The following is a 14,994-nucleotide window of genomic DNA, read 5'->3' as shown; positions in this document are numbered from 1 at the left end:
ACAGAATTTGCCGACCTCCTCCACATGGAAAGATGAGCCTGTTATGGATTTTACAGGTTCTCATGTACATTTGAATCTTGCTTATTCTGATGCAGACTTTACAGTAGATTTACAGGGGAATTTTGTGGTATCTCCTCAACACAATGTCCATGTCACTTATGAGGATATTGCTGCAGATTTTCTGCAGAATTGTGGTAAGATCCGAGATGGGAAATTTCTGTCACATGTGACCCAGTAGACGCCATTGGTTCTATCTACCTCCTGAATTTCTAGGTGTCCTATAAAGTGCTGCGTACATTGACCTGTTCTCTATTATTTCTTACCTAGCTCTGGATGCGACTCTCCGGTGCCTTACAGAAGAAGAGGAATTCAGAGATGACTTACAGAGATATAGTACGGAACAGCTCCAACGATGAGACTTTAGCTGCTAAACAGGTATGGGAGACATTCGCCATACAAATTAAATAACTTGGCCCAATGCTTTTTTGGCCAATAGCTGTAGGCAGGTGTTCTCCAGGAAGGGGCTTAAAGGGGTTATCCAGGAAAAAACTTTTTTATATAAATCAACTGGCTCCAGAAAGTTAAAGGGGTATTCCAGGCCAAAACTTTTTTTTATATATATATATATATCAACTGGCTCCGGAAAGTTAAACAGATTTGTAAATTACTTCTATTAAAAAATCTTAATCCTTCCAATAGTTATTAGCTTCTGAAGTTTTCTGTCTAACTGCTCAATGATGATGTCACGTCCCGGGAGCTGTGCATGATGGGAGAATATCCCCATAGGAGCTGCACAGCTCCCGACGTGAGTCATCAGAAAGCAGTTAGACAGAAAACAGCAACTCAACTTCAGAAGCTAATAACTATTGGAAGGATTAAGATTTTTTAATAGAAGTAATTTACAAATCTGTTTAACTTTCCGGAGCCAGTTGATATAGATATATATATATATATATATATATATATATATATATATATATATATATATATATATATATATATAATATATAAAAAAGTTTTGGCCTGGAATACCCCTTTAAACAGATTTGTAAATTACTTCTATTAAAAAATCTTAATCCTTTCAGTACTTATGAGCTTCTGAAGTTAAGGTTGTTCTTTTCTGTCTAAGTGCTCTCTGATGACACCTGTCTCGGGAAACACCCAGTTTAGAAGAGGTTTGCTATGGGGATTTGCTTCTAAACTGGGCGGTTCCCGAGACAGGTGTCATCAGAAAGGACTTAACCTTAACTTCAGAAGCTCATAAGTACTGAAAGGATTAAGATTTTTTAATAGAAGTAATTTACAAATCTGTTTAACTTTCTGGAGCCAGTTGATATATATAAAGTTTTTTCCTGGATAACCCCTTTAAGGCTGCGTTCACATGGCCGTCTAGACCCGTCCCGTTCTTCTCCTGTCAAAAATAAAAACGGACTTTAAAAAAAAAAAAAAAAAAAAAGACAATTACAGATGCAAACGGATATTATCCATTTGGATCCGTTTTTGTTCAGTTAATAAACCAAAAAAAAAAAAAAAAATATATATATATATATATATATATATATATAAATATATATATATATATATATATATATATTTATTTTTTTTTTTGTTCTGAGCATGCTCAGAAGTAAAAACGGATTGAAAACGGCTCATCCGTTTTCCATAGACTTCAATGTTAAATTTACTGTATCCGTTATTTCTTCGTTTTTGTATTTTTTTTGACAGAAGAAAAAAATAATGCATGCACCGTCTTTTCTCCCGTTAAAAAAAAAACAAAAAACAAAAAAAAACGGAAATGAGCGCAGACGGGTGCAAACGGATGTGAAAGGATTGTAAAAAAAAAAAAAAAATCCCATTGACATCAATGGGATTATTTTACAACCGTTTGTAATCCATTTACAAGCTGCAGCAACAGAACCGAAACGGGGGGAAAAAACGAGGACAGACGCACCCTAAGCCGCTGCCAGCCACTTCTGAACAAGAGGGCGGGGCATGTTGAAATCCTAACTAATTCTTCTTTCTTCTGCCATGACTGTTTGCACATCTCCTGTACACATTAGATTACAAGCCGGTGCCACTGTTATTGACAGGCTTGGCTGACATTCCTCTAAAGCAGTGTTTTCCCAACCAGGGTGCCTCCAGCTGTTGCAAAACTACAACTCCCAGCATGCCTGGACAGCCTTTGGCTGTCCGGGCATGCTGGGAGTTGTAGTTTTGCAACAGCTGGAGGCACCCTGGTTGGGAAAACACTGCTCTAAAGTGTTTCAGTTGCTGTGTTACAGCACAGATTAGTTCTCCATAGATAAAGCATTAGAGGAAAGTTTTCCGCTCATCTGTGGAGCCTCTTGTACCTCTGTAGAGGCAAATAGGAAAGTCAGTCCAGCACTTATAGAATACGAACTCCGGGTTTATTGTAGGAAAAAAATGCAATAAAAAAACATAAATATAGAAGTGAATTAAAAAAAATGGAAAAACTTACAGAAAAGGATTGACGGGTTTCTGGATACTCTAACCCTTAGTCAAGTGTGTTCCAAACAGTGTGCCTCCAGCTGTTGAAACACTATAACTCTCAGCATTCTGGGAGTTTTAGTTTTGCAATGGCTGGAGGCACACAGTTTGAAAAACACTGCCTTAGTAATTTTTTTTATTCACTGCCGGATTAAAGTTTTTATCACATTTTTCTACAATAAACCTGGAATTCTTATTCTAAAAGTGCCGGACTGACTTTTTTCTATTTTGTCCATGAACGAATATTTTTTTAGAATATATTCGTGTCTGTGGAAATGATGTTATACAAAGCTTGTGGCAACATTTCATGCCACAGTACAGGGGTAGATTGATCAAAACCCGTGAAAAGTGGAGCAGTTGCCCATAGCAACCAATCTGATCGCTTCTTTTTTTTTTTTTTTTTTTTTTAAAGGTCCTTAAAAAATATTGGTTGCTATGGGCAACTGTTCCATTTTTCCCTCTGAACAAGGTTTTGGTCACATATTTATTACACTCAACTAAAGCTCAGTGTGATACAGCAGGAACATATATACAGTGCTCCCTCAAGTTACAATATTAATCGGTTCCAGGACGACCATTGTATGTTGAAACCATTGTATGTTGAGACCAGAACTCTATGGAAACCTGGTAATTGGTTCTGAAGCCACCAAAATGTCATCCAAAAATAGGAAAACGTGAGGATTAAAGAAAAATAAGTAGATAACTAATATAGATAAAGCCTTAAAGATAAAGTACATATAAAAGTAAGAAAGATCTGCTGGGAGCTGTAATCACTGTCTATGTCAATGTTTCCCAACCAGGGAGCCTCTAGATGCTGCAAAACTACAACTCCCAGCATGCCTGGACAGCCGAAGGCTGTCCTGGCATGCTGGGAGTTGTAGTTTTGCAACAGCTGGAGGCACCCTCTTTGGGAAACACTGGTCTATGTAGAGGACAGGAGCTTCTTCAGGGTCCTGTACAGAACACGCAATGTCCTAAAAAAAAAAAAAATGGAGCCGCCCTCACCTGATGTCCAAAGGAGCAGCTAACCCTGATACAGGTAAAGAGTACAGAACATGTAATACCTCCCTGTACTGTAGGGGGCACTACCAGACACCAGTCAGTGCATACGCTTCAGTAATACAGGGGTTTTACCAGTGAAATATCCATTCTGATTGGTCGGTTCTTCCAGCCATTGACACGATTCACAGATCTGGACTGTCTGTACATTGTATGTTGAGTCTGGTTTCAAGTTACAATGGTCCAGAAAAGATCATTGTATGTTGAAACTATTGTATGTTGAGGCCACTGTAAGTTGAGGGATCACTGTACTAATAAATCAGAAACCTAAATACTAATAAATCTTCTGTCTGCAGATTGAGAAGGATTTGCTCCGCACCATGCCCAGCAATGCTTGTTTCTCCAACCTGCAAAGTGTGGGTGTGCCCCGCCTCAGAAGACTGCTGCGTGGCCTGGCGTGGTTGTACCCAGATATCGGGTATTGCCAAGGCACAGGCATGGTGAGTGTGACCTGACACGTGGTGCTTACAGCAAGTATTGTAGACGCGCCTTGTGTGACTGTCTCCATGTTTTCAGGTGGCTGCATGCTTACTGCTCTTCCTGGAGGAAGAAGATGCTTTCTGGATGATGAGCGCCATTGTAGAAGACTTGGTGCCAGCGTCTTACTTCAGCACCACCCTGATCGGGGTTCAGACAGACCAGCGGGTCCTAAGACACCTTATCGTTCAGTACCTTCCTCAACTGGACAAGCTGCTACAGGAGCATGATATTGGTGAGGCCATGTATAGGATATGAGTTGCATACTTTTATTTCCTTTACATATTTGTCAGCTCACATTCATACAGGCAGGGCTGAAGTCCTGCAGGAATACATGGAAACTGAGTTCCTGCACTTTTTTGCACAGCAGAAACATGTGGGAAGGAAGTTCCTGCACTTTTCCCACAGCAGGAACACATGGGAACAGAATTCCTGTACTTTTTCCACAGCCGGAAGAAATGGGAACAGAGTTCCTGCACTTTTTCCAAAGCCGGAACAAATGGGAACAGAGTTCCTGCACTTTCTTCACAGCAGGAACACATGGGAACGGAGTCCCTGCACTTTTACTACAGCAGGAACACATGGGAACAGAGTCACTGCACATTTTCCACAGCAGGATCACATGGGAACGGAGTCCCTGCACTTTTTCCACAGCATGAACACATGGGAATGGAGTTCCTGCACTTTTTCCACTGCAGGAACATAATTTCCATTAGCAGGAGTCCTGCAGGACCAGCCCTTGAGTGGAAATTTGGGTGAGTTCCCTCACTTTTTATTTCCCCAGGACTTGACCTCTGCATACAGGGCTATCTTAGGCCAGCAGGTAATGCTATTATTCACTCTACTCCACCTATGTTCATCCGGTGCTCATCCTCTATAGACAATTTGTAGGGATACATACATCATACACATTGCTGCTTTCTTCTGATATGTAGTTATATATGATGCATGAGTTAACTCTTTCCTTGTCTCTCTCTCTCCGCAGAGCTGTCCCTCATCACCTTGCACTGGTTCCTCACTGCATTTGCCAGCGTTGTGCACATCAAATTGCTGTTACGGATCTGGGATGTGTTTTTCTACCAAGGGTCTCTTGTCCTGTTCCAGACCACCTTGGGCATGCTGAAACTTAAGGTAAAGTCAGTTTGGGAAAAAATATTCTAAAACCTTCTATTTTCTCAATGGCAATGTGCATGTAGCTTTAAAGGGGTACTCCAGTGGAAAACTATTTTTTTTTTAAATCAACTGGTGCCAGAAAGTTAAACAGATTTGTAAATAACTTCTATTTAAAAAAATCTTAATCCTTCCAGTACTTATCAGCTGCTGTATACCACAGAGAACGTTGTATAGTTCTTTTCAGTCTGACCACACGGCTCTCTGCTGACACCTCTGTCCATGTCTGGAACTGTCCAGAGCCGGAGAGGTTTGCTATGTGGATTTATTCTGCTCTGGACAGTTCCTGTCATGGACAGAGGTGTCAGCAGAGAGCACTGTAGTCAGACAGAAAAGAAATTCAAAAAGAAAAGAACTTCCTCTGTAGTAGTCAGCAGCTGATAAGTACTGGAAGGATTAAGATATTTAAATTGAAGTAATTTACAATTATATTTAACTTTCTGGCACCAGTTGATTTAAAAAAAAAAAAAAAAAAGTTCCACCAGAGTACCCCTTTAACTTCCTCTGTAGTATATAACAGCTGTATAATATTTCTGTATTTTTGTTAATCATTATTTGGTTTTGGTGGGTTCATTGTGTGCCCACCTTATACGTTTTCCCTGATCTTTCTCTTACCCTCAGGAGGAAGAACTCATCCAGTCTGAGAACTCCGCCGCTATCTTTAACACTCTGTCGGACATCCCTACCCATATTGAGGATTCTGATGTTCTGCTGCGAGAAGCGATGATGATTTCGGGAACCCTGACAGAAGTTATGATAGAAGCTCAGAGACGCAAGCACCTGGCGTACCTCATCGCAGACCAGGGCCAGCTGCTTAACGCAACCGCTGCGGTCACCAACCTTTCCAAGGTGAGGGGCAGGCGTTCACCTGACTTATATCTAATGTGTATTAAAACAAAGGAAAGCGTGCCATAGTGTGAAACCGTGTATATATATATATATATATATAAACATCCAGACGGCGTATAGCATATTCCACCTATAACAACTATATAACCGCACAGTCAGATTAGTGTCCAGTGGCCGAAGCTGATGAGAGATATATATATATATATATACTGGTGGGGTCTTGAAACAATAGCATACAATCCAAAATATCAAAGAAGGGTGAACTTGCACTCATTAACCATGCAATGTTCTTTATCCACGGGACCTCCGTGCGGCTGGGAGACTTGGGGATGAGAGCGCTCAGAGGCTAACAGCCGTTTTCGCACACAGCTGTGTGCTTCTTCCGGCCTGAGCGCTCTCATCCCCAAGTCTTACATGATTAATGAGTGCAGTAAGTTTATTTTACCCACAATGCAACGCGTTTGCAGCCATGCCTGATGAAGCGGTCTTCACCGCGAAATGCGTTTCATTCCGGGTAAAATAAACGTCTGAGGCCAGAAGAAGCACACAGCTGTGTGCGAAAACGGCTGTTAGCCTCTGAGCGCTCTCATCCCCAAGTCTCCCTGCCGCACGGAGGTCCCGTGGATAAAGCACATTACATGGTTAATGAGTGCAAGTTCACCCTTCTTTGATATTTTGAGATATATATATAATTCGGTGAACAATGAAGAATATTGCTCACCCGCGGTGGTTGTACTCAGCCAAGCACAACAATGGTAAAGGCTTATAGAGAAAAGGGATTCTCAGATCAGGCAGCCGCTCCTGGGATGAATACAGAGAAACTCCACTTTACCTCCAAGGTAAACCACAGGATCAATCAGGCGCCAAGAGCTTGTAAAGAGCAGTAAGTTGATTTTACCACAATGCAACGCGTTTCGCGGTAAAGAACGCTTCATCAGGCATGGCTGATGAAGCGGTCTTCACCGTGAAACGCATTGCATTGTGGGTAAAATAAACGTAGCTGCTCTTTACAACTCTTGGCGCCTGATTGATCCTGTGGTTTACCTTGGAAGAGAAGTGGAGTTTATCTAATGTGTATGGCAGGTATAATTGGACGATCTGTCCTCAATACGAGTTTTTCGGTCTGGCCCTGTACATACGCCTTATGATATCAATGAACACTATGTAATACCACCAGAGCTGGTGCAAGGATTTTTGCCACCCTAGACGAAAGCTAATTTTGCCACCCCCTTGACCCCGCCCATTGTCTCCGCCCTTTCACACACCCCACCTTCTACTGGGGTGACACACTGTAACAAACCCCCTTCCCATGTAATCACCATACTCTTAGGGTGACACACTGTAAAAAAAAAAAAACCCTCCCAATATAATCTCCTTACCACTGAGGTGACACACTGTAAGACTGAAGAAGACATTTATTATGGTACCAGGAGGGGGGGGGGAGATGGGTGTAGCTGGGGAATGTATTTGGTGTGCACACACGTTGGTGATGTTGGTCATACCAGACCTGGGTGATCGTGTCGGTGTGCCTCAGAGAGGAGGAGCGCTGCATGCAGTGGCACAGCGCTCTCCTGACAGGCTGAAGAAGGAAATTATTATGGTTCGGGGGAGGGGGAGTGGTGCTGGCTGTGAGCGGGGGTGGGGGGGGGGTGTCGGGTGCTGGCTAAGTTTCTTGTAGCCGGCAAAGCAGAACCCCCCTCAAGAGAGCGCCCTAGGCGGCTGCCTGTTTTGCCTGTAGGCAGAGCCGGCCCTGAATACTACAATGCCCTAGCATCTAATCACATAAAGCGGGGAGGTTTTGCTTTTATAAATAAGTTGTCCTATTGGGTCGACCCCTTTAATGACAAGGACTTGGAATGAGATGCACAAATGGATGTCATCTTTTCATAGTTACATGGCGTGTATCCCAAGGGCATACAATGCTGCATTTAGAATACACTTTTGTGATTTATGACCTTGGCTTTTATTCTTTACAGGTTGGTTACCTCTACTTTTTCTATATCTATATCCTTGTAATATTGAACAGTTTATTGTTCTTTCCTATTTGTTGTTCCCTAAGGGCTAAATAGCTTCATGTTCTTGTCTGCATAAAGGTTGTCTGTAACAATGTATGTCTTTGTTCAGTGTTAACTTGATGTTACTCCTCTCCCTGCGGTATGTAATGTCGAGGAGTGACAGTGGTTTAGTCACTTGTCGGCCGGTGCCATATGTGATAGGTGGTAACCGTGGCCTGTAAGTGGGGTCAGATAATAACCCATTTCTTCTGTATGTCTTTAGATTATGAGAAGACCAAGTCAGCGCAGGAAGTCTGGTATTACCACACTTTTATTTGGTAGGTATTCATTTTACATTGAGCATATATATGTTACATTGGGCATATATGTTACATTGAGCATATATGTTACATTGAGCATATATGTTACATTGAGCATATATGTTACATTGGGCATATATGTTACATTGAGCATATATATGTTACATTGGGCATATATATGTTACATTGAGCATATATGTTACATTGAGCATATATATGTTACATTGGGCATATATGTTACATTGGGCATATATGTTACATTGGGCATATGTTAAATTGAGCATATATGTTACATTGAGCATATATGTTACATTGAGCATATATATGTTACATTGAGCATATATATGTTACATTGAGCATATATGTTACATTGAGCGCATATATGTTACATTGAGCGCATATATGTTACATTGAGCGCATATATGTTACATAGAGCATATGTGTTACATTGAGCATATATATGTTACATTGAGCATATATGTGTTACATTGAGCATATATGTGTTACATTGAGCATATATGTTACATTGAGCATATATATGTTACATTGAGCATATATATGTTACATTGGGCATATATATGTTACATTGGGCATATGTTAAATTGAGCATATATATGTTACATTGAGCATATATATGTTACATTGAGCATATATGTTACATTGAGCATATATGTTACATTGAGCATATATGTTACATTGAGCATATATGTGTTACATTTAGCATATATGTTACATTGAGCATATATGTTACATTGAGCATATATGTTACATTGAGCGCACATATGTTACATTGAGCGCATATATGTTACATTGAGCACATATATGTTACATTGAGCATATGTGTTACATTGAGCATATATATGTTACATTGAGCATATATATGTTACATTGAGCGCATATATGTTACATTGAGCGCATATGTGTTACATTGAGCATATGTGTTACATTGAGCATATATATGTTACATTGAGCATATATATGTTACATTGAGCATATATATGTTACATTGAGCATATATGTTACATTGAGCGCATATATGTTACATTGAGCGCATATATGTTACATTGAGCGCATATATGTTACATAGAGCATATGTGTTACATTGAGCATATATATGTTACATTGAGCATATATGTGTTACATTGAGCATATATGTGTTACATTGAGCATATATGTTACATTGAGCATATATATGTTACATTGAGCATATATATGTTACATTGGGCATATATGTTACATTGGGCATATGTTAAATTGAGCATATATATGTTACATTGAGCATATATATGTTACATTGAGCATATATGTTACATTGAGCATATATGTTACATTGAGCATATATGTGTTACATTTAGCATATATGTTACATTGAGCATATATGTTACATTGAGCATATATGTTACATTGAGCATATATGTTACATTGAGCGCACATATGTTACATTGAGCGCATATATGTTACATTGAGCGCATATATGTTACATTGAGCATATGTGTTACATTGAGCATATATATGTTACATTGAGCATATATATGTTACATTGAGCGCATATATGTTACATTGAGCGCATATGTGTTACATTGAGCATATGTGTTACATTGAGCATATATATGTTACATTGAGCATATATATGTTACATTGAGCATATATATGTTACATTGAGCATATATATGTTACATTGAGCATATATATGTTACATTGAGCATATATGTTACATTGAGCATATATGTGTTACATTGAGCATATATGTGTTACATTGAGCATATATGTGTTACATTGAGCATATATATGTTACATTGAGCATATATATGTTACATTGAGCGCATATATGTTACATTGAGCGCATATATGTTACATTGAGCGCATATATGTTACATTGAGCGCATATATGTTACATTGAGCATATATATGTTACATTGAGCATATATGTGTTACATTGAGCATATATGTGTTACATTGAGCATATATGTGTTACATTGAGCATATATGTGTTACATTGAGCATATATATGTTACATTGAGCATATATATGTTACATTGAGCATATATATGTTACATTGAGCATATATGTGTTACATTGAGCATATTTATGCGCCTGAGTATTACACATTGAGTCTGGTTTCACCCACAGGCATTTGTGAAATATCACCCATACAGGTTTTTTTTATGTGGTTTATTGAGCCAAAAGAAATGGGAAATATAAAGGAATCGCTTATATTGTTCTTCCTTCTGGACTCAATTCTGACTTTGGCTCAAAAAACTGTATCATAAAATGGCACAAAAATCTGTCTCTCAAACCCCCGTAAAAATAAGTAGATAGATGGCTTCTGGAATTTCACCAGGGCTATGTGTGTCTTAAAGGGGTTTTGCCCCCCAAAAGACATCTGATCGTGGGGAGGTCCAAAAGCTGGGACTCCCTATGATCTTGTCTGAATGGAGCAGTACTGTTCATACTTAAAGGGGTACTCCACTGCTCAGCTTTTTGAACAAATGGTTCCAAACGCTGGAGCCAGCGCCGGGAGCTTGTGATGTCATAGCCCCGCCCCCTCATGATGTCATGCCCCGCCCCCTCAATGCAAGTCTATGGGAGGGGGTGTGACAGCCGTCACGCCCCCTCCCATAGACTTGCATTGAGGAGGCGGGGCATGACATCATGAGGGGGCGGGGCTATGACGTCACGTGCTCCCGGCGCTGGCTCCAGTGTTTGGAACAGTTTGTTCCAAACGCTGAGCAGCGGAGTACCCCTTTAAGTATGAACAGTACTGCTCCATTCAGACAAGATCATATGAGGGGGCGGGGCTATGATGTCACGAGCTCCCAGCGTCGGCTCCAGCGTTCGGAACAGTTTGTTCCAAACGCTGAGCAGTGGAGTACCCCTTTAACCTCTTCTCCTTTCATTGTCTGTGGGAGTGCCGAAGATAGCCAAGCACTGTACTGGACTATCCATTCAGACAGGACTGCTAGCCATTCACAGACAGGACCCCCCGCGATCGGACCCTTATCCCCTCTCCTGTGGATAGGCGACACGTGTGTATGGTGGAAAAAGCTATATAAAGTGTGCCTGTCATTAAACATTCGGTGTTCACGGCTAAGACCCCCACGATCACCGGAATGAGCAGGGAAAAGCATGCGGCTATGCATCTTACCCCTTTTGCAGCAATCTCTTTCCAGTTTCTCTCTCCTATGGGGCCGTCTAGTGAAGCTGGACAGAGATGGCTGCAATCCGGGGATTAGAGTGCATACCTGCGTGCTTTTGCTGCTCAGTCTGATTGGTGGGGGTCTCAGCAATGACACCAGACCAATGAAAACTTTTTAAGGTGTCTTTTTAAATGACAAATACACTTTAAGTGACAGCTTTAGGTCTTCATTCTCCTGTCTGATCTGCATTTGTCACAGTGAGATCTTCCATGTCACCTCCCTCTACAAAGAGGAGCCTTTCACCCATAACATTGCCTTGGGAAAAAAGTAGTTTTTGTCAGAAATATGATGCTCAGAAGACATGTTAAAGGGGTATTCCGGTGAAAAACAAATGTTATTAAATCAACTGGTACCAGAAAGTTATACAGATTTGTAAATAACATCTATTTAAAAATCTTAATCCTTCCAGTACTTAGCAGCTGCTGTATACTACAGAGGACGTTGTGTAGTTCTTTCCAGACTGACCACAGTGCTCTCTGCTGACACCTCTGTCAGGAACTGTCCAGCGTTGAAGCATATCCCCATAGCACAGTTCCTGACACGGGACAGAGGTGTCAGCAGAGAGCACTGTGGTCAGACTGGAAAGAACTACACAACTTCCTCTGGAGCATACAGCAGCTGATAAGTACTGGAAGGATTAAGATTTTTTGAACAGAAATTATTTACAGATCTGTATAACTTTATTGCACAAATTGATCTGATAACATTTTGTTTTTTGTTGGAGTACCCCTTTAAGTGAAAAAAAGAAAACGTTATTTGTTCCTACCAGTCCTTTGTGGACTAAATGGAGTATATACAGATTGGAAGCTCTAGGTTGGGACCGCTGTTTGAAGGACTTTGTGTCCAAAAGATAAGTTTCTGTTAGCAAAAATATCCAGTTTGTAAAGCAGTGTTTCCCAACTAGGTGGCCTCCAGCTGTTGCAAAACTACAACTCCCACCATGCCCAGACAGAAAAGGCTGTCCGGGCATGGTGGGAGTTGTAGTTTTGCAACAGCCGGAAGCACCCTGGTTGGGGAAACACTATTGTAAAGTCTTAAAAAAAAGTAGGCTACTTTTCAGCCAAGGAAGAAGACCTCACTCTGATGCAGTATTTTCCAACAGGGTGCCTCTAGCTGTTGTAAAACTACAACTCCCAGCATGCCCGGACAGCCAAAGGCTGTCCGGGCATGCTGGGAGTTGTAGTTTTGCAACAACTGGAGGTACCCTGTTGGAAAATAAAACTGCTCAGATTTGTAAATTACGTCTATTAAAAAATCTTAATCCTTTCAGTACATATGAGCTGCTGAAGTTGAGTTGTTCTTTTCTGTCTTAAGAGCTCTCTGATGACACCTGTCTCGGGAACTGTCCAGAGAAGAAGCAAATCCCCATAGCAAACCTCTTCTACTCTGTGCAGTCCCCGAGACAAGCAGAGATGTCAGCAGAGAGCACTGTTGCCAGACGGAAAAGAACAACTCAACTTCAGCAGCTGATAATTATTGGAAGGATTAAGGATTTTTTTAATAGAAGTAATTTACTAATCTGTTTAACTTTCTGGAGCCAGTTGATATATATAATTGTAAGCGCCGCGGAATCTGTAGGCGCTATATACTGGTAAATAAAATTATTATTATTAATATAAATAAATAAATAAATAAATATATATATATATATATATATAAGTTTTTTCCTGGAATACCCCTTTAATCTAAAGGGCTAGTGCACTCTTTGAGGCATAATACCCCATGAGACTGTATGAACAGGTTATGGTTCAGTCTCCATGATTTAGTCACAGATAAGTCATGTAGAATAGTTTGTTTTACATACAGGAAGAGACCTTTTCCTGTTTCTCACTTCAGGGATTTTTGCAGTATACGGGCGAGATGATGATTTCCTGGTCTCTTTGAACTCCAGAGACTACATTAGGGAAGTAGGCAGGATCTAGTTTAAAGGGGTACTCCCGTGGAAAACTTTTTTTTTTTTTTTTTTAAATCAACTGGCGCCAGAAAGTTAAACAGATTTGTAAATCACTTCTATTAAAAAATCTTAATCCTTCCAGTACTTTTTAGGGGCTGTATACTAAAGAAAAATCCAAAAAAGAAATGCATTTCCTCTGATGTCCTGACCACAGTGCTCTCTGCTGACCTCTGCTGTCCATTTTAGGAACTGTCCAGAGCAGCATATGTTTGCTATGGGGATTTTCTCCTGCTCTGGACAGTTCCTAAAATGGACAGCAGAGGTCAGCAGAGAGCACTGTGGTCATGACATCAGAGGAAATGCATTTCTTTTTTGGATTTCTCTTTAGTATACAGCCCCTAAAAAGTACTGGAAGGATTAAGATTTTTTTAATAGAAGTGATTTACAAATCTGTTTAACTTTCTGGCACCAGTTGATTTAAAAAAAAAAAAAAAAAGTTTCCACAGGAGTACCCCTTTAAAGACCATTTTGTCCTCTGAACTTTCAGAAATGGCTTTTTAGATAAGGCCTAGGTTTCCCCATACACTGTATGTAATGATTATCATGTTCTGCAGCCTTATACTATTGTAGATGTAAAGGACGTATACTGGTATCAGCTGACACCCACCCATGTATGAATATGTCCTTTACTTTTTCTGCAGGTGATGATGACTTTGAGGCCCTAAAAGCCAAGAATATCAAGCAGACGGCTCTGGTGGCCGATCTGAGGGAGGCCATCCTGCATGTGGCTCGTCACTTCCAGTGTTCGGACCCTAAAAACTGTAACCTTGTGAGTCCGCTCATCTTGTCTTCATATGGATGAGATTGATTCAATTGTCCTTTCAGTCTATATATAAACCTTCTAGGTCATGCAGATGCTTTACATGTCTTTTTTTATGTGTCTAGCTTCTGTATTTAGCTCACAAATCCCTCTCTTCTGCTGCTCACTCATTCTGACATCCACTACTCAGAAAGGGGCATGTCCAGGGCAAGCACTGAGCCCACCCTCACTCACCATACATTCACTACATCCCTGAGTCTGCTGTGCTGTGCTGGGTCTTTTATCCAATCACTGCCGGCTGCTTTGTAACCCCCTCCTTTCTATTTTCAGACAGGAGTCTTACAGGACAGGAGTGAGCACAGAGGATTGCTAGTCCCACCCTCACATCTTGGACTTTGTCCCAGTCTGTGCTTCAGCTTCACAAAGATAATGGTGCAGCCGGTGTAGTGAAGAAAAGTGTGACCTGTAGCCGAATGTGTCTCACTGCAGTTATTTGCTGAGCCGCTCGTACACCCTCGGCTACAAGGACGCAGTTTTTTGCATTACAGCGCACAGTTTTCTCCATCCCCGCTGCCTGGAGCGCCGGCAGAAGACCATTCCACAGCCTTTCTCCCACCCACCCGCGCTGCACATCTGCTAGCTGTTGCAAGACTACAACCCCCAGCATATCCTGACTGTAAGGCAACACTCCGTATGGACAGCTGTC

The 14,994-nt window shown here is 40.8% G+C and overlaps 1 protein-coding gene across 6 annotated transcripts in view; it reads left to right on the top strand.

The window, feature by feature from the left end:
• Positions 1-14,994, top strand: part of SGSM3 (small G protein signaling modulator 3) — a 76,366-nt gene that overhangs the window by 38,832 nt on the left and 22,540 nt on the right. For all 6 annotated transcript variants that reach the window (XM_056524005.1, XM_056524006.1, XM_056524007.1 and 3 more), the window contains 7 exons: positions 328-435; positions 3,864-4,007; positions 4,084-4,279; positions 5,030-5,175; positions 5,836-6,063; positions 8,341-8,395; positions 14,170-14,297. In XM_056524005.1, coding sequence (XP_056379980.1) covers positions 328-435; positions 3,864-4,007; positions 4,084-4,279; positions 5,030-5,175; positions 5,836-6,063; positions 8,341-8,395; positions 14,170-14,297 — 1,005 coding nt within the window. The remainder of the gene's footprint in view (positions 1-327; positions 436-3,863; positions 4,008-4,083; positions 4,280-5,029; positions 5,176-5,835; positions 6,064-8,340; positions 8,396-14,169; positions 14,298-14,994) is intronic.

The sequence above is a fragment of the Hyla sarda genome, chromosome 6 (assembly GCF_029499605.1).
Source record: "Hyla sarda isolate aHylSar1 chromosome 6, aHylSar1.hap1, whole genome shotgun sequence".
In the NCBI taxonomy this organism is placed as follows: Eukaryota; Metazoa; Chordata; class Amphibia; order Anura; family Hylidae; genus Hyla; species Hyla sarda.
The sequence above is the reverse complement of the archived record's forward strand: the minus strand, read 5'-3'. Positions and strand labels throughout refer to the sequence as shown.